The sequence below is a fragment of the Heliangelus exortis genome, chromosome Z (genome assembly GCF_036169615.1).
Source record: "Heliangelus exortis chromosome Z, bHelExo1.hap1, whole genome shotgun sequence".
Classification (NCBI taxonomy): domain Eukaryota; kingdom Metazoa; phylum Chordata; class Aves; order Apodiformes; family Trochilidae; genus Heliangelus; species Heliangelus exortis.
The window spans coordinates 33763118-33784016 of NC_092454.1; the positions used below are offsets into that span (position 1 = coordinate 33763118).

The window sequence follows — 20899 nt, forward strand, 5'->3', positions numbered from 1 at the left end:
AGAGTTACTATCTAGCGCATATACAATTTTAAAACCTATTAGAAAATCGTGAAATTCATATCTTGTATAGCTACAAGACTGAATTTTGGAGTTTCCTGTAAACACAGCTCATCCACTTCTTCCTGGCTGCATCTTGAAGACTGACAACTAGAAGCAGGATATAGACTACATACAATGAACTTACTGTTAAATTATATATGTTGTATCAGGTTTTCCTGACACTTACTGGACAAAGGTAATCGTGAAAAATGCAATACCTAAAATGCAATTCAACACATCTAACATATAGTCTTTGGATGCATCTTACAGAAATTCTGAGTTATATTTTAGGAATCCTCATCCTAATGGTTTTAGGAGAAACAGAGGAGCTGCTTCATTGATCTATAATCTAATATCACATGCTCCACTCTGGTAGGAATACACCTGGAAAGAAAAGTTTGCTGGCCTGCTTCCTAGGACATTACCTCATCCTGAAGTGTGGCAAATTCCTCAAGTATGTGACCCAGTTTATCTCTCTGACGAGCTCTATTGTGTCCATGTATTTGAATCAGGCTACAGAATGGCTGAAAATAAAGTGTAAATTTACATTTTCAACACAACTCTGAAACTGCAAAAGGAGTACTTTGATGCCTATGTAGGCGTGGTTTTTACACATCTGTATTAGGAGATGGGTTCTTTAACACTCCCTACTGAGTGCAAGCCATCAGGCAAGGAAACTCCGTAGAGTGATGGAAGAGTCAATTTTTATGTACACAAGTCAGCAGGGGTTGGAGTGAGCATCCTTTAGGAATCTGATCAGAACAGAATGCTTGGGGTAAGAGATCTATTTATTACGCCTAAATCCATGTGCCCTGATTTGTACCAGCAACAGTGTGGCCAGCAGGATTAGGCAAGTACCTGTCCCCCTGTACTTGATGGTGGCAAGGCTGCACTTTGAATGCAGTTTGGTTCTAGGCCACTTCGCTACCAGAAAGACATTGAGGTGTTGGAGGATGTCCAGAGAAGGGTGATGAAGCTGGTGAATGATCTGAAGAAGAAGTCTTAGCAGAAGTGCTGAGAGAACTGAGGGGAAATCTTATCAATCTCTATAATTATCTGAAAGGAGATCGTACTGAGGTGGGGTTTGGTCTCTTCTCCAAAGTAACAAGTGGTAAGACAGAGGAAATGGCTTTAAGTTGCACCAAGTGAGGGTTAGGAAAAATTTCTTCACCAGAAGAGTTGTCAAGCACTGAAACAGGCTGCCTAGGAATGCAGCTGCATCACTGTAGGTATTTAAAACATGTGAAGATGTCAGCTTGGCAGAGATAGGTTAATGGTTGCACTCAATCATCACAAGGGTCTTTTCCAACTCAAATGATTTTATAATTTTTGGTTTTTTAGACATTCATCGTGCCTTGTTCCAATTACTGAATCTTTTGAAACATTTCATAAAATTTTTAAACTGGAGACAATATAAAAATAATTTTGTTTCTGCCATGTATTTGTGTTACGACAGGGAACTGTCCTGTAAACAGGTAGTAGGTGCAGATTTTTAATGAAGTGGAATGTTATTGGAAGGTCTGGAAGCATAATATAGGAACCAAGCCACAATAACTATGCTGACTTTTAAAAAAGTGTTAGCATTTTAAGATGACCAGCTTCTGCAATTTTGCCTTCACCTCTAAAAAGTCTGGTCTCTTTTTGAAATGCAAGCAAATCTTTCAAGTGCTCATATACACACAAACATGCTGTAATTGGAACAAACACTTACCCGAACGCAGTGTGTCACAAAGGAATCAATGTAGTCCTTTGCCTGGTGATTATTATAAAGACAGCACCTAATAGGGAAATATCCACATACATACCTATGTTTAAAAATTTTTCCACGCCACGGAGTGCAAAAATTCAAAAACATGAGTGCAGCAACAGCAAGTGACGCCTTCAAACATGACAACTATTAAGTAAAAAATGTGTATGCTCCTTTTATATATGTCCTTGTTTTGTAAGCAGAAATATTTTTTCATCAGACCACGTAAACATTTACAAGTAAACTCAGGACTGACTTACTTCGGAGAAAGAACTGGAGGACTGACAAAAGACCTTAGAGCATCTTTTACCATGTCTTGCATGAGGTGAGTTCCAAACACCTTCTTGTTATCTACCAGAAAAGTTGTCTGAAAGTGAAAATGAACTTTTAGAAGTATGTTTTAAGGTAAAATTCATTCTTTAGAAATTACTATTAGAAATCTCTTGTGGTACATATTAGAAACTTGAAAGACTGCTTTAATAACTAAAATCTTTCATCCAGGTACAAGGTTAGAAGCTCAGAAATAGAGGCATATAGAGTTCTGTCACTTCTGTGGAATCCCCATGAAGACCCAAAATACAGCTCTGTTGCTTGTGTAAGATAATGCATGCAAAAGGATTTTATTTCTTGGACTATAAAGATGATTAATCAGACACATGTTTCTGAAGATAAACATGAAATAGGCTATTTTGTTTCCCTTGAGGTAGATAAAGGTAAATCTTCAGACTAATGCATACTTTTCTCTACCCCTACAGATACTACTGCTTTCATTGGTCATACTCAATGCTCAGCCCACTTTCCTCCACAAGTGCTACACAGCCCTTTCTCACATGGTTCTTCAGCAGCTAGAGAAAAAGCCCTGCTGTCAGGTACCCATAGGGACTGAACCAACACACATAGTGCAAATAAAGAAAACACACTATGAAAATCTTACTTGCCAAGAGTTACGTTTCATTAACTCTGTATATTTTTTAACCAGGATCAAAAGGAAAGGTTCTGACATCCCACTGACTATTCAAATTAAAACCTCTTATAAGGAAGTATACTTTACTCTGAGTTAAGAAACATACAAAACACGCAAGTGAAGCAGTGAGAAGAGAAGTAGTAGCCCCTTCTGTCCTAAACTTCAGCTTTACAATGACATTTGTTACATTTGTTACAGCGACAGGGTTACTTAGGTTAGCACAAAATTCAGTCATGGAGGATAAATACAAACATCAGCCCTAAATTGAAACAGTACATGGAAAACAGTATAAAAAAAATAAATACAGGTCCAGCTTCACAACAAAGAAAAAAATTAACACTTTGGGTTTTAATTATAATGATGTTAACAACAATATTTAAAATGTGTTAAAACAGCATATCAGAATATAAGTCTCAATATAGCAAATACTTAAGTATCTCCAGAAATTTTTTTAACACTTGTATACGATTAAGTGACACAAACAAGCATTTGAAAGAAGAAGAGGTATCCATAGACGTAACAAATGCCAAAGTATTTTATGCAAAGACAAAGTTTAGGACTTGCCTGTAACAGAGATCTTGAAAGAACACATGGTGATTGTTCACTAAACTCACAGAAAAAATCCTAATTCATATTTAGGAAAAAAAGACAATACAGGTTAGTATGTCAAATTTTATATATTTATGTATTTATATAATGTATATATATATACACACACACTCATTTTTATACACACAAAAAGCATTTGCATTTTTTTATATATAGAACTTAAATTATGTAAATACCTCTGCATTTTGTTTAGACAAACCATAGAATAGGTTGTTTGTATGTAAGAAAGTAAGCATGAATAACTGGAACAAAACACAACACACTATGAAGCTAAAACCTATTTTATATGCAGTTACTTGCAAAAAGTTTCTGAACTTTCTTCTTCAGATACGACAATTAGCAAGGTGACGAGGTGACAATTAGCAAGTACTCAAAAAAAGACACCGTGAACCTGCTAAGATCACAACATAACTGAACCAGGTATGTAAAAAAACTGCATTTTTAAGTTGTATCAGATGCTTTATGCAAACACTGCTTTAATTAATTTAATAGGAAGACACGAGTATTTTTGCTTAGCCTTTGAACCGATGTACCTGTGGCTCGTTTCTCAGTCAGTAAACGTGTGTAGGTTAAAAGTGTTTCAAGCATTTAAGTGTCTTCTAATAAATGCAGGCAGTAATTGAGAATAACATCACTTATTCAGGAAAGACCATAAGCAGATACTTAACTTTATGCCTGTTTGGGGAATTACATGCTTAAACAAATGTGTTAAGTGGTCTTGTGTATATAGGCACATATGCAGTATACTGCTTACTGAATTTGAAAACAATCAGGACCATAGCAAGGAACTATGTTCTGCTAATGCAGATGCAGTTCTTTGACCAAAGAAAGATTTAGAAGGAAATTAACTCACTTGTGCTGTGCCATTAACATGAATAATTATTTTATAGATCATGGGAAAAACGGGGAGCTTTGAGAGGAAAAAGGTTCAGAAAAATATGAAGCATCAGAAAAGACAGCAAATTTTGAGACTGTACGCAACAATGAGAACACCAAAAAATTTATGTACATAGCTCAGCATTTTTTTCAGTGAGTAAGAGCATGGATATATGATTTTTTGCAGGCTACATTTTACGATCTTATTTTCATCTACAAGTAAGAAATATTCATGCTTACCAGGATACAGTGCAAATTAGTTAAGTTGACTACTTCACATACAGTTCTTATTCGGTCTATTAGTTTGGAAAAATAACTGACCATTTCCTCCCTTTTAATTATTTTTGCATAGCGAGGGAAAGTTGGTGGCAGCAATCTCTGATTAACAAGGGGCTCAAAACCCATCATAATAGGATGATCTAATGAAGGGGAGGGGGAGAGAGAAAAAGAGAGAGAAAAGCTGCATATAAACCGTGTTTTCAGAACTCACTTCAAAGTGAAAGGTTTAATACAACTTATTCAATTAGCCAAAATTAACTTTATAAGTTACTTTTAATTTCAAGGGACAGTTACTATGCAATTGAGACAATAATAACTATTTCAAAAAACCCAACCTTCAACATGTCAGCATTTACCTGTACAGGCAGTAGGTGGTGCTGTCGGTTTTAAAATGGCAATGCACTTAAGTTCACATTATCTCTTCCTTTGAAGAGACAATATTGCATTCAGGACAACAACAGCTTAGGCAAATAAAATTAAAATCAAACAATGCAAATCTGTAGCAGTTTGTGTAATGAGTATTACTAGTTCAAAGTAAATAGTAATTTTTAAATTTTTTTTTAAAGACACATAATTAAAGTATACCAGCATATTCAAGAAAGGAAAAAGATGGTAAAATTTGATACTTACCTCCTTTAGTAGTATCATTCTGTGCCTGGATACCATGATGCAATGAATTGTGGATGGCAGAAAGCAAATCAGCTGCCTGAGTCATTAGTTTCTGGGCTTCTGCAACTGCACTGGTCTGAAAGGTAGGTAGCAGTTATTCACAACATGAACAAAACTATTTTGTTGCTCAAGTTAATGCTAGTATTAGAAAAAAAAAAAAAAAAGAATGTTATTAGTATCCTAATGCTTCTATACAAACAGTTCTGAAAAACAAAAAGATTTTTGTGCAATAAAATATTTATAGTTTTCATAGCTATTCATACATCTGCCTTTTTTTACGGTGTAAAATAAGCTTTAATAATAATTACAATTTGAAATTCAGTATATACTACATGCAGTTGTCTACTTCTGATTTTGTAAGTGACGGAGGTGGTGGGAGGCAAAAACCCTCACAAAACTATTCTGACAAAGGACGCAGTACTCCAAGGTACAAACAGGTTACAAATATATTTTTAGAATATGTGTATTTTTTATAATACAGGCAAAAAGTCTATCAACTGAAATAAAATTACTATATAACATTAGAAGATACCACATATCCATTAGAAATCTTGGTTCATGATCTGTTGACATATAGAATTTTCTGGTGCCCTGTGAATCCAAATCTCTTAGCAAACTGTGTACCATTTAATATAGCTCTCCACAAAAATCTAAAATCTTCTTTTAAAAATACCGGACTGACAGTCCCTAATTGAACTTCAAATATTTGAAATCCCAAGTTAAATTGAATCTTCACTTCTTTGAGAAAAGAGATGTTTAAAACCCCTAGCAAGATCTAAGAAAAGCTGAACAAGACCTGTAGCTCTGCATAATATACGCTCATGTATTATAGCATCCACAGTTTACAGTAAGAGTAAGCTGCCAAGCAGATCTAATTCAAAGCAATCCACACTGTAAATAACTTACACTTTAAGTAATCATACTTCATCAACAGTAAGATGACCTCATTTTGCACTGGTCATTAACTCATAGCAGTTAGACAGAACGTAGTTGTACATCAGTGTAGATCACTTGTGTCTCAGTTTGATTTCAGATGTAACAAATAGCTATACTCAGAATGCAACTGCTCTCAGTCACTCAATTTTTTCTCAATACTGATGTCTGTCAACAATACTTGCACTTGACTTTCAATTTAATCAAGATCTTTTAAACTGTACAGCGTGCAGCTGTTGCAACAGCAATATATGTGGGAGGGACTCCTAGACACCTATCCCAGAAACTTGCTTATTTCTCTATGAAAATGGAAATAACATTAATAAATGGATAGATGTTATTCTTGTACAGTGAAAATGCTCTTAAACCAAAAAGCTTTGTCTTTTGTGACACGTGTTTCTACCCCTTTGCCCTAACTCATGGACAGTCTCTCCCATCAACAATATAGCAAAAAAAAAGCAACACATGGAAGGAAAAGCTTACAATTCTCTAGAGACATGCAAAACACTGTCCAGTGTCAGGTAACTCCACAGAACAGGTCTTAATTATTTTTAGTCTTCTAGAATGAATACTCTGTCTCTCTTCAAGACCATACTAATGCCAGCTACTAGCCTTTCCTGTGTTTTCTTTGAAAATGAGAAAAATATGGTTGCCCCACTAAGGCCTTTCCCTGCAGCAACATCAATTCAAATCTACTGAATGACTGCTTGACCTTAGAGAAGGAAAATGTATTTCACAGGATCACATTGTGAATACAGAACCAACACATGAACATACCTCTTTCTTGGTAAACGCTATTAGAACAGTCAGTAGTACCCGGGTAAACTTGACTCTACTGAACACAGCTAAATACTGCTGATGCTGCAATTAAAAAATACTAAAGTTACCAAGCAATAAGCATTACATCCTGAAATTTATAAAAAACCTAAGCAAACAAAAACCTTTAGCAGATTTATTTAAATATGCTCTCTGGTCTTTAAAAATATGGTATCTAATATGGTTCTGAGAAAAGCTTATAGAAGAAATCTCTATTATTGTCAGAAAAGCACTAGCACACAAAATACTTAGATACTTTTGGTAAAGCAAAAGCACCGGCTGTATGACATCTCCTATAAAAATGCCATTTAAATCTCAGCCTAAGTGAGAAACCACAAATTCTTTAACCAGTTTTCTCTCCTTTTTCCTTAAGATCAATATTAGAAGTAATGTCTGGAGGAAATAGTACTGGGAAAGGAAATCCACACCCATCTAAATTAGCCACATCGACTATACCAATTACCACTTTTTCTAGAAGGAGCTACACTGCTTTCACCTTGTCTTCCTACTTTCTGCCTTGTCAGTGAGGCTGTCAGCAGCAATAAAAACTGTTGGGAAGGAACTGAGGGAAGAAGGTAGAAAGCAGATAAGGCAACCTACTTTGCTGATGGCTTTGTCTTATAATCATAGAATTATTAAGGTTGTAAAAGACCTCAAGGATCATTAAGTCCAACTGTCAAACCAGTACCACCATGCTCACTAAACCATGTCCTGAAGTGCCATGTCTACTCGTTTTATGGACAGCTCCAGGGATGGTGGTTTTTGAACACCTCCACCACTTGCAATAGCAGCCTATTCCAATGCTTGACCACTCTCTCAGCAAAGAAGTTTTTCCTAACATCTAATCTAAACCTCCTCTGGTGCAATTTTGAGGCCAATTCCTCTTGTCATATTACGTGTCACTTGGGAGAAGAGATCAACCCCTACCTACCTACAACCTTCTTTCTGGCCATTGAAGAGAGCAAAATGGTCTTCCCTCAGCCTACTTTCCTCCAGGCTAAACAACCCCAATTTCCTTAGCCGCTCCTCATAAGACTTCAGTCTTCTTGTGAGGAAGGTGTGTTAAGTGGCAGCATTACAGCAGCATTCCTATTCTGCTGTTGGGATTAATCCAGAACTCTAGCCCTTCAGAGCACTAAAGCCTACCTGCTAGTCTGGAATTTGCTCAGGGCCATGTTTAGAACAGGTCAGATATGACAGTAGTCTCAACACTACTGTCACTAATGGTGACGCACATTTCTCACAAGCTTATAATTAGTGATCAAAGTATGGCTGTACTAATCCATGGAACCCAGGATAAGAAGTAAACAATTCATTACTTCAAGTTCAACTTCTGGGTCTCTCTCTTCTCCTTGTCGACTTCGTGTGCTCTAGGAGGTAAAGAATTTCAAAAAAGTAATTAAAAATTGCAGAGGGAAGCTACTGATAAAATCCCTTTGCCCTCTACAGAACACCCATCTTTTAAATAACCCTAAAAAATCAGTTCAAGATCAAAATCTCCAAATAACCAAAAAAAAGCAACACATGGAAGGAAAAGCTTACAGTTCTCTAGAGACATGCAAAACACTGTCCAGCATCAGAAGCAGACTGAACTTTAGAAAGAAAAGTTTTGCTCATGTGTGTTAGACGAATAATCCAAAACAAAAAGCCAAAAAAAAAAAAAAAAAAGTATTTCTAGGGTCTTCAAGTATCTAGGTACTTGAATGATTTAAGAGCCTATTTCAGTAATGAGAGTGACTCCATTCCACTCTGCAGGTAAGAAAGAAAATTTTTACAATTGTAAAATTTTACAATTGCAGTACAGGAAGATTATGGGACTTAATCATCACATAGTATATCTGCATAAGGACCAGAAGTTAAAAACATACTTTCTGTGCCCCAGCCCAGTGTTATCTTCTATAGCATGACGCCACCTATTACTCGTGAAGCAACTTCTGAAGACTTGGTATCTCTAGCTACCAGCAAACTTACCAGCATCTTACACAAACCACTATGGAAGGTCGTAAAAAAAAAAAAAACTCTTTAATGACACAAACCCACCACACTCATCACAACCCAAACCTCTGTTATGTGAATTGAAAGAATAATTGACAAGGCAAACAGGAAAAAAATACCTTCACTCGTCTTTGCATGTCATCTTCTACATCCTTTAGCATACCTGGAAAGGTCAGTATAATTAAAAACTAAGACCCACTCCTAGGTACACCCACAACACTCAGGAGAAAAACATTTTGAGCAGAAATCAAGTTTTGAAGTGCTTTACACACCTACTAGCCAAAGACTAGACAAAAATTATTTTGTGAGGATTGGTGGGGATGTTTTGCAACAACAGCTAAATCAGAGACTGATCCAAAGCTGAACTGCATACAGATTTTTCTCAAAATAAATCAACGGGAAGCTCAAGTATATATCAAAAATAGCACCTCAAAAGGGTAACATACATATGCATGTACCCAATAAGATAGATATTCATATTTAGAACTAGCAGACTGTTCTTTCCTCAAAAGCACCCTGTTTGTATCACAGTAAACTGAGGCAGAAAAGCAGAATTCCCACAGTGCTTTCCAATGCTTTCCATATACCTCAGTCTTGGTTGAGCCTAGCTGCTTGGCTAAAAATCATGTCTTTGGTTTCTGAGGCATTCGACAACAACAACAAACCCCAAAATGCTCAAAAGAGAGACTGATGGACAAATACACAGAAAGCACAAACTGTACCTGTAACTCTAAGATCTGTCACAGTGTTTGCCATTTTAAATCCATAAGTCATTGACTGAAAATCTTCCTGAAAAACAAAAATTGTAGAAACAGGATGTACTGAAATATATACAGTAGTAGTTACACTGTCAAGTTGGGATTTGGGATTCTTCTTGTTTTGAGTTTTTGGCTTGTTTTCTTGTTGCGTTTTGTAATTCTTTGTCTTTTTTTGTTTGCTTTGGTGCATTTTTGTTTAACTACACAAAGCGTAGAAGACCAATTTTATCCTGCACAACCGAACAGAACCTTGGTTTGGGTTCTGCTTCCTGCTGAAATCCAGCCTGGGGTAATAATTTTCTGCATAAACCCTTAGTACCAGTATGCCCTGCATCAATTTCATCAAGTGACAAGAACTACGTTACAAAATGCTATTTAATCAATTTTAGATATAGTCAGTAAAAAATTACTTGATCAAGCTCACAGGAAAGAAAAATTACCTTGAGCACAGAAAACCAGACATTCTATTGCTCAATGGACATTTCAGACAACAGATAAGCATGGCTAGATAATGTAGAAAAAAAAAAAACTAAGCAGGAAGAAAAAGCAAAGCTGATAAAAATTGTTAGGCACAAGACTCTCATCACTATATGAGCAAAGTACATACGTGATTCTGATGCCACATCAATTCAGTGACATATTTATGTGACTCGAGCAAAACACAGAAAAGCACATGAAATAACATTGAAAAAGATAGCATTTTAAAGAGCTAAAGTCTAACTTTTGGAAATTGCTACTCCTGCAATATCCTCAAACCAAAAGTAATAAATTTCTCTAATATACAGTTTTATTTGCATTAAAGAGCCTACATATATTTTTAACCATAGGAGATACAAAAACACGTACCTCCTCAAAAACAGCTGCTTTATTAACCTTTTCTCTGGCAATATCACAGATTTTTAGAATCCCTAGAGCAAAAGCCTTCATCGCAGGATCTTCTATGAAGTCTGGATTATGAATATAAAGGCAAGTGAATACCGTCTGTGCCAAGGAATGTCCCTCTAACCATGTTATCTAAAGAAAAGAAAATTAATTGTTTTACTTATGACAGATAAGTTGTCATTTTTATATATTCATTATTTTTCCATCTTACTGTGTTTCCATGAGTCATTAAGGAAGTCTCTACCATGGCTAACTTCAATCTAGCAAAAAGGAGAAGAGAAGATGTCTCTGTCTTTAACCTTCAGTCATCTGCTGGCTATGGTAGGCAGTAAGTTAATGAAACCCAAGCACCATCAAATTCTGGTCTTGGATAAACTTTTCCCACTACATCCAGCTCTGACCTCTCTGACCTAGATATAACATGATATTAAGAGACCATGAGATTTGCAAGTTTCCTCTATATAAATACCAAATAAAAAATGCAAGATGTAGTGAAACAACTCAACAGATTCTGCACATTGTCTTCACCTTACAGCTTCTTTTCACAGTACGCTTTCCCTACTACTTTCATGCTGCTTTAAGCTAAAGGGCAACCTTCGGTAATTTAGAACATTATTTCTTCCTTGAAACAGCAGAATACAAAGTAGGATCAGGTATAATATGATCACTACTCCCTTTAAAAAAAGTGTCACTATTTGAGGTTAGGAAGGAAGGAAGAAGATAAATTACATTACACCATATCAAACATAGAGACCTTTACATATAGCTTTGGGCCAAATTAGTTTGAAATGCTGTTTTAAAAAACAAAACATAATTTTAGAGATTGTGAAAATAATTTGTAGCACAGCAAAAAAAAAAAAAAAAAAAATCACAATTAACTAATAATGACTAATTTACTTTTCTTTCTAAATAGTTATATTTTATTTTTCAAAATGCCCGCATAAACTCAGCCAACACTGGCTGTACAGAAATGAGCAACAGAGTGCTGTAGGTTACTGCATGCTCACTCTCCAACACAGTCAAACACTAATCCACAACATTTAGTTAGATACCATACACTTAAAAGCCACAAATTAAAAAACCTTTTTACATTATCCAGACTGGTACCAGTTCTCAATCATAACAATTTTTTATTAAAAAAAAAAAAAAGATCTGAAAACCAAAATTATACCTATTACAAAAGCCAACACAAATATCTAAATGAATATTAAAATGCTAAGTGTTTGTTTTCTGCTTGGTCAATACTTTTTCTTGAGTTCTACTGTATTTTGTTTTTTTTTTTAAACTGGATTAAAGGATTATATTTTGAAAGCAAAACCATATTATGTTAAGAGCAGAGAGATGCTTACCAAACAACAAAAACAGGTATCCATTATTCCTACCAGCTCAGGTGAAGTCAGATCCTTTATTTTAATTGTGCCATCCTTAGAAAACAAAGAAAGGAAAAAACCTAAATAATTTTAGGTTTAGAGTTTAAAACCTAATGGTGCAAAGGGGTCAGCTTTTCTTGTCCAGCTCATCCATGAGACGCTATCTAACTTTAGAAGCAGGATTTGAAACACCTGAAGTCAAAATACCAACATTTGTATCAGACACAGCTGCACTGCAGTGTCAAACAGACCCCAAATTAAGTATTTTGATTCAATAAGTGGGAAGACTTGTTTAGTTTATCCAGTAAAGTGCTTCATTAGAAGTATGTTTTACAACTCTGACTTCCTGAAAACAACACTTTTACTTAGGGCTGAAGTACCTCTTTTATGAAGACAGGCTGAGAGTGTTGGGGATACTCAGCCTGGAGAATAGAAAGATACAAGGAGAGCTTATAGCAGCCTTCTAGTATCTGAAGGGGGCCTCCAGAAAAGCTGGGGAGGGGTCTTTCACCAGACAGGTACTCATAATGAAGGGGTAATGATTTTAAACTGAAAGAGGTTAGATTTGATATCAGGAATAAAATTCTTCACCATGAGGCTTGTAAGACAATGGCATAAGTTGCCTAGGGAGGTTGTTGATGTTTTCCAAAAAGAACAGAAAGTCTTTTAGCATCCTATCACCCGTGGTAACCATGGTATCACCATTAACCATGCATCTAGTTAAATCATTACTGTCAGTGTTGTTCAATTAGTCAGCTTCTTCAATACTAATGAACTAATAGTCTCATAAAGGGTTAATTTCCAGCTTTTGTAAGGAAGCTGGCTTCCATTCAACTTAAAGAGGAACTAACATGTAAAATACATACTTTGGGGAAGTACAGGGTGACTTGCAAAAACATTTCTGAAAATTAATTTATTTCAGCTATCATCTCCCAAAAATTTCAGAGTACTTTTCACTGAGTTAGTTAGCACCACTCTAATAATGCAAGTATCACAAGCTATTTGTTACTTAATTATCCAGAGCAAAATAGAAAAAAAAAAATCTATTTTAAGACTGAAAATATTAATTACATTGAATTGTGCTTAACTGCAATTTGATGAAATTATAACATACTTTTACACATACTGTAGGCAAAAATAATAAAGTTCCACGAACCTTAATAGCTTGCTCAAAGTTAAGAACCTTTCTATTAACTTGGTTTCCAATCATACCAGCATCCATCTTGGGATCCATCATTTCAATGGCAGACATGGCTTCAAAAAGTCCAAAACTGAGAATACGGATTAAAAGATGTTCTGAATGTAATTACTTTATTTCATGCAAAACAGTCTTCACAAACCTTTGTGAAAAAACACACAATGACTAGCTGAGCACACTGTACTCTGACTACTGACAAGGTATGTGAACATTAGAAGCGACCTTTAGAGATCATGGCTTTCCAGAACCAGAAGATCTCTCAAGAAGTAAGAAAACAGATGCCTAAAACTCTCTGCTTTTTTTAAAGCTGAAGAATACTCCTGAGCCAAATAACACATTACTAACTCTACACACACTTGACTCTGTACACCTCATAATGATTAGCCATCTTTTTAAAGCTCACATAATTAAATGATACTATCTGAACCCACTGTTCAGATGGGGCTTTGAGCAACCTGGTCTACTGGGAGGTGTCCCTGCCCAAGCAAGGGGGTTGAACTAGATGATCTTGAAGCTTCCTCCCAATCCAAACCACTCTATGAATAATATAACTAAATGTGCCAACTTTGTTTAAAATGGGCATGTTCAAAGAAGTGATAACAAAGAAATCCACCACATGACAATAGATCTCCTGTAGTCAGGGTATAAATGTTTAGAGGAGAACTCCATTAAACAAAGACTGACCTACTGAAGAAGTGACACAATGCACCACCTTTGGTACAAATGACACCCATCACAACTGCTGCACAAGCCTTTATTATGTAAAAATGGTTACTGCATGTGGCACGCTGATTTTAAAAAGCATTTTTGCTAAAAAAGCATCCTTGCCCATGTTTTTAAGCAAGTTCCCATTTAATACTATGCTTCTGTTTTCTGAACTACTAGTAGTAAATAAGCACTTTTTTTTCTTTATGGAAGTGATTGGGCTTGTGTGGCTAACAATTCATTTTTCATTTAATCTCACATCATCCTTTTGTGAATTCTGTACATTTTAGAATGCAGGGTTTTTGGAAACATTTTCCTTAATCTGTGGAGCTCTCAGTTTCCATTTTAGCATGTCATTAAAGAGCTAGAGCACAGGGACTGTTCATCCTAAACTTGTTAGTGACATCTGAGGTGAGCAAATTTAAAAGCTTAAAGTCTTTGTGGCATTTTTAATAGTTCATAGTTATCGTACAATGTGCTGTAAACTCTAAGCCACACTAATTAACTGAAAATATGTTGACACCATAAGAAACTTTCAGCATTCATACAGATGCATTGATAATATAAATTCTACTGAGAATAATATTCTGAATTCTTAAATTATTTTATTTAAAGTAAAAGTTTAAAAAAAGCTTAGTTGATACTGCATATCTTGTGTTTTAGTAAGCATTACTGTATTTGGACTAAACCCATTTGAAAAACAGATCTAGCCCACAGGAATACTTACAGCTTGTCATGAAGTAGTTCTCCTAACTTCAGTTCTACAAAGGAACAGAACAGAATAAATTAAAGCAATCATCCTTCTAGTGCAACTTTTCTGGACAGTCTTGTCACTCACCAGTCTTGTGCTAAGAGGAAGAAGGTGTGGGAAACAGACCAGACATCTCTACTCCACCCTCATTTGCTTTCATTTACAAAGCACTTTCAAAGCTGAAAGGTTAAAACCGAAGATGTTCGCATTCTCTCATCTCCCTCTGTTATTTGAATGGTTACAGGGGGTTTGGAATTCTCAAATAGTAGCATCTAAATAGTCTAAAACTCAGGACAGCAGTTTTCTGTGCTCCTTTATGCAGATGTGCAATTGTTTCCAGGGAAGCTTACAAGACTTGCTTTCCCCTCATAATTTGAATCAAGACCTTAAATTTAATGGATGGGTATGCAAACACTCTATCACTAATGTAAGGGAATTTTATGACAGCATCAGCAAACTGCATTTATCAGGATAAGTTGCAGTTTTAATTTCCCCTAATGTCATCATAAAATCAGTTAACAAATAGTTGCTGTTAAGGTAAACCAGCGCCAATATCAAATAACAATAAAGGCACTGTTTAAATGGAAGCAACTGCTTCCCTGTGAATGGAATGCATTACACCTCCTCAAAAGCTCAGCCTTGTTCAAACATGAAAAATGGCACACTGGAAAATTAAATTAATAAAACATTGGATATTACAGAATAAAAAACACGCATTAAAAAAGGTAGTATTAATTACTGGTTTCCAACTAGCATGAGAGGGAAAGAATTCTTTGCAAAGAAAAGAATGAGGTATAAAATGCACAAGATGAAAAAGACGTAAAAACTACTGATGTGATCTGGAAGGGGAAGAAAGGCGAGGTTCTTCTGGTATTTCCATCTCACAGTAAGTTAAACACAGGGAAACACAAAACCAATGCAGTGCACTCATCTGGAGCTTCAACCTCCAGATGAACTACACTTAGTCGTGTAAAGGATTTCAAGTGTTCTTAGAACACAAGCAGTAAACCTCACTTACCTCTACAAGCTTCTTCAAAATCTTGAGTTATATCTATCCAGCTTGTATTGCTCTTTTCCATTTTGTCAGGTATACCAAGTTCCCATCTGGAATCATCATCTTCGGCTGAAGCTTTCATAACCATGGTGCTACACCTTTAAGTCTGTATCAGAAACACTGCATATCATGTACGAATTACAGAAAGTGCTTCATGGGAATAATTTTTTTTTCATTTCAAGAATCAGGTGAGAAAGGGTTATGAACAAAGCTGATTTCATTTGAACACCTACTATTACATAAAAAACCCTAAGTAATAAAAGCTGTTTTAGTAAGTTTTTCTTTTAAAACTTTTATCAGTAATAGCCATAATAAAGTGCATACTGTCAAACCAAAAATCAAATGAGGAACAGTATCAAGAAATATACTCTCACAACAGATATAGGTACCGCAGTGTTTTTGTTGTTGCTCTACATTATTAGACACATATGTGCTCCCGCTGCTGTATGAAAGACATTAAAAGAGGGAACTGTAAAACTGACCACAAACAACTCTGTTATTCCTACAAAGTGTATCCGAACAAACTGGTGAAAATGGGCATCTTTCGTCTGACTTCTGCACCAAATAGGATCTCGATTACCCCAGCAATGTTAAGCAACTTCAGACTGGAATAGACTTTTAAACTGCACCGGTTATTTCGAACTAGCTTTGTGCTTTCGCAATCTCACCGTATGCGGGAGAGCCCTGAAGCTTTTGTTCTGCCACACAGCGTACCTTTGAGACACCGGCAAGGCAGAATCTCCCCTTATTGTAGTCGGAGAGCTCGCAGGAGGCACCCACGAGCCCCGCAAGCTCTAAGCAGCTAAATCAACGGCATTACAGACGCTTCAAACAAAGACCCCCGTGATACGAGACCTCCCGGGCATCGGTAATTAACAAAAAACAACGGGGAAGGGGGGTGTAGGGATCAAAGGCACCTTGAACACAGTCCACGAGTCCCTTCGCCCCAGCAATACTCGACTTCCCCTCTCGCACCGTCAATGTGTCACCAGCTCTCAGGCGACTGCACCGACTGCCACGGTCGAGTGGCTGGGATGAGGAAATACTTGGGAACTAGTTGAAATAAATGTAACTTACGCTTGAGTTTCAAATAGTAAAGCCAGCAAAACCAGACCTTCCCGGGCTCTCCTCTTCCCTCAGGTCCTCCCCTTACACAAACTCGGCGCTGTCCCAACCCCGGACGCCCAGCAGCTCTCCGGGCCTTAGTGAGGCACGGGGGCGGCGTACTGCGAGCAGCTCACTGACAGACCGAGCAGCTCCTCCGCCTCGCCGCAGGGCAGGAGCGCCTGTCCGCCCGCACACCGCGGGGCACCGGCACCGGCACCGGCACTGGAGCGACAGCCGCCAAGCACTGATTCCCTCTCTCCCTCTGAGGGACTGGCTCTGCTTGCTGCTGCCCCCGGAACACCACCCGCCTCCCCCGGGCGGGCCGGGATCTCACCCGCCGCGTCCAGCACCGCCGCCGTCCCGATGCCTCACGCGCGTCCCGAACCTGCCACGGACTGGGCCCCGGCCACCACCGCGCCTGCGTAATGCCTCCCGCGCCTGCCACCCTCCCCCCCCCCCCTTCACCCCCCCCCAACGGCCCCGGCGCACGTGCCTCCCCGTCCCCTTCTCCCCCCCCCTCCCTCCGCGTCCCGCAGGCGCGCATGCGCGTTGAGCGGTTGGGGTGGGGCCAGAGGTGCGGCCCTACACGAGGAAGACGGGGGGCGGTGGCGGGGGAGCAGCTGTTGTGGTGACGTAACCTGAGTGGGGGGAGAGGAGAGGGGGAACCGAACCGAACCGAACCGGACCGGACCGGACCGGGCCTGGCCTGGCCTGGCCTGGCCTGGCCTGACCGGGTCCCCAGGAGTGGAGGTTCCGCCGAGCTCGATGGCGGTGAGGGGTCCTGAGTTCAGGTCCCGTTGTGTGGGAGATGCGGATGGGGTGGGAGGAAGCCTGAGGGGAGCGGCGGCAACTCTCCGCCTACCGGCTCCAAGCACGCCTACCTCGGGCTGGAAGAAGAGCCTAAGCCTGGCGGCTCGTGGAGGCTGTGGTGCCGAGGCTGAGGAGGTCGCAGACGCTTAGCGAGGTTCAGTGGCTGTCCCGGCTGGTGTCGCTGAGGGCCTCGGCTCCGTCTCTGCCGGCATCTGTGGTGCCCACGCTCTGCCCCACGCCACGCTCTGTAGCGTTCTCCGCTGCCTCCCTGCTGGTCGCGCCCCGCCGCCTGTCAGAGTGTGGTGAAGGTGCAGTGATGACTGCTTGGTTTTTGGGGTGGTGGGCTGAACGGGCAGCGTCAGCAGCCATACGGGTGGTTCTCACAGTTAGCTGAATTTGAATTGCCCAACAGAAAGCAGGCTTGTGACGATTTTTAATTTTTTTGCCCGGTGTGTTACTTCCTCTCCATTTTGCTCTCTCCGTTTTAATGAAACATAGAAACATATCTGTCAGAGGTTATGCAACAGTGTTTCTCTGCGGAGTTTACTGAGATGCGCTCATTATCGATTCTGTGGAGGGACCCGACGCGGCTCGGTGAACTACGTTTTTAAACCTATTTACACTGGATTTGATCTTCATTCATTTTTTCTCAAAATGCACAAACAGTGCTTCCAGTGTTTCTAGCAAAAATCGCCAATGTAAAAGCAGCTAATGTGCTTTACTGACCAAATAACAGGCTGGTTTAAGTAGATTATCCAAGATTTTTTAAAAAGTAGTTAGATTTTAAAATGAAAGTACTAACTTCATTCATCACCCCTTCCAGTGTAATCAAAGTACAGAGCATTTGTACTTGCAGGAAAAGGAGGACTCAATGTAAGCTCCTGTTAAACCAATGGCAGTTCTTACTTTGAAAGAATTGTCTTCAGTTCAATAGCTGTTGAAATGTCTGATGGTTCACAGCTGCGCTCCCGTTTATATATTTTTGGGGGGGCGATATACAACTCTTACAAGAGATCTTGTAACAATCTTGCAGTTACAGTGGCAAAAAGCAGACCATTACTGAATGAGCCTGATGGTGGTTAAAACAACTGTAAATGAAAGCTGGTTCTATCTTAAATGCAGAAAACAGTGCATTCTGTAGAAAAGCTTGACTTTCTGGGCAATTAATGTTTAATTTCAAGACAGGAGGGCTGTAGCCCATATAATAATATCTAGTAGTGATTCAATTAGGAAATTTTAAAAAACCTGCCAATATTTAATGAAAATTAGTTTCTGGGAAGGTAGTATGTTTGAAGTTTTTGACAAATGCTTATGTTAGCAGATACCTGATTGTGTTTCTGTGCAGGCTGAGTGATAGTAATAAGCTGGCATTTGTGAAGCAGTTGTGGTGATGTTGGTCCAGTTCTCAGTAGACCAATGGATGGGATGCATCATAACTAACTGTAAGCAATTATTGCTTCTCTTATTATAAAAAATGAAGAGCAGATTGATTATGTGTGTGTGGAATGACTGTAGCACTTCAAAAAGTTAACACATGTTCACTGCAGTAGCACCTAAGCTGAGAGATGCTTTGTTTTGAGAGCATCAAAGCACTTTAACTTGATATGTAACAGTGAAGTACATTGAAGAACTGCATTGATAGAGTGCTGTGAAGGACTGATCTAACTTCTAATGCATGTGATACTTGTCAGAGAAATAAAATTGCTTTATGTTTAGGTTACACACACACAGTTATTTCGGGGGGGATAAATTTAAAAAGTTACTACTTATAAAATGCCTTGGTGTTTAATCAAAAATATCCCCCCTTTTTTTTCTTAATCAAAAACATGCATGTTGGATCCACAAGGTAGTCCTCAATGGTAAGCAAAATAAAGAAGAAAGGAAACTTCCAGGTAGTTCTTGGTTGCTGTGTCCTAAACACATTGTATGCTTCCTTCACAGTGAAGTGGGAATAGATTAAATGTAAGAATGATGAAGAACTTGCTTCCCTGTTAATTATGGAGTACCTTTGTCCTGTAATTCACTAGGAACACGTCATCATATACATGACTTAAATAGGCTGTTTTGCTGAAGAGAACTTCAGCTAATCATCTACCAGTTTAGGATGCAGTCATTTCACTGCCTGCTGGTTTTATCTTTCCAAAATGATGTTACAATAATTTTGAAGGTACTGATGTATTTTGTATGAGTTTGTAATACTAAGTGCCTATTTTTATATTGCAGAAACCCATACTAAAGCATTATTAATTTTTTAAGGATACTTAGGAGAAATGAGCAAACTTGTCCTCTACTGTTTAGATTAAGAAAAAAACCAATAGCATAAGCAAAACTGCATCTGGTCTTTGAAGTATGTTGTGCAGAAAGGTTGATTAAATCAAACAGAAGAACATAATTGACAAATAAGTTTTGTCCCTTGAAAACATATTCTCCTCATGCTCTGGATGCTGTTCTCAAAGCATGCTAAATAAATGAAAGATTTAAGAGGTAAGATTTCCTTGTGTTCTCGGAGGATCTGGAATCACAAATATGTAGTTACATATTGATCGGTTTGTACAAAATTACTTAATTCTTGTATAATTTTCTCTTGTCATAAAAATGAAAAGCAGTTTGGTTATGTGTGTATGGAAAGACTGTGGCAGTTTTAAGTGCTAACACGTGTTCACTGCAGTAACCCCTAAACTGAAAGTGGTGCTTTGTGTTGAGAACAACAAAGAACTTTAACCTGGTGTGAGAACCTCACGAGCTGGTGAGGTTTTAGTTTTCCCCCAAGAAGTAGTTATCTCATAGTAGTTTCTTAAGTTTAGTCTTTACCTGTTGTCTTGTATAGCTGATTTTTCAGGAACTTACTGTTGTTTTGGGTGTCCTTGTTAATGGATGTAATCAATGCAGAGAGAAAAGAAAAATGGAGCAATGTGAAAGTATGCAAGGGGAGCCAAAGTTGATTTTAATTCTTGCTGTTCTATAATGTGCCTGTACATGAAAGAATTTATCACAGGCTGTTCCAGATTAGGGGTAAATATAAAAACAACACAGCCTAAAAAACTGTTTGCAACTTCATAGTACTTAGCTGACAGCTTTGTCCTAATGTAAGCTGTCAAAATGTGGGACACTTATATAACTAAAAAGACCTGTGATAGCAATGAGAATATAAAGAAGACACGATTTAAATCAAATGATATGCATAATTTTATTTTTTTAAAACTGAACTGTGGAGGTTCTTGTTTGACTCAAACACCTCAAATTCACTCTTGGTTTTATGGTTTTCTTTTCATGGTAATAGTCCACACATATAGGTTAAATGTGATTGTTAGCAGGTATATGTAAAAAAGCATCTGAC

The 20899-nt window shown here is 38.0% G+C and overlaps 1 protein-coding gene and 1 long non-coding RNA gene across 19 annotated transcripts in view; one reads left to right on the plus strand and one right to left on the minus strand.

The window, feature by feature from the left end:
• Positions 1-17856, minus strand: part of NAA35 (N-alpha-acetyltransferase 35, NatC auxiliary subunit) — a 28938-nt gene extending 11082 nt beyond the window's left edge. Inside the window, exons 1-17 of one of the 18 annotated variants that reach the window (XM_071731095.1) lie at positions 17087-17201; positions 16563-16698; positions 15610-15751; positions 14568-14601; positions 13094-13208; positions 11917-11991; positions 10532-10699; positions 9650-9716; positions 9047-9090; positions 8252-8302; positions 6894-6977; positions 5145-5259; positions 4476-4654; positions 3315-3374; positions 2047-2153; positions 1751-1817; positions 465-563 (exon numbers count right to left, since the gene is read on the minus strand). In XM_071731095.1, coding sequence (XP_071587196.1) covers positions 465-563; positions 1751-1817; positions 2047-2153; positions 3315-3374; positions 4476-4654; positions 5145-5259; positions 6894-6977; positions 8252-8302; positions 9047-9090; positions 9650-9716; positions 10532-10699; positions 11917-11991; positions 13094-13208; positions 14568-14601; positions 15610-15733 — 1389 coding nt within the window. In that variant the 5' untranslated portion in view covers positions 15734-15751; positions 16563-16698; positions 17087-17201. The other 17 variants (XM_071731099.1, XM_071731100.1, XM_071731104.1 and 14 more) reach the window with 17 other exon arrangements.
• A 125-nt stretch (positions 17857-17981) lies between these two features.
• Positions 17982-20050, plus strand: LOC139789950 (uncharacterized). Its single transcript, XR_011723310.1, has 2 exons — positions 17982-19421; positions 19504-20050. It is a non-coding gene; the product is annotated as an uncharacterized lncRNA (long non-coding RNA).
• The last annotated feature ends 849 nt before the right edge of the window (positions 20051-20899 follow it).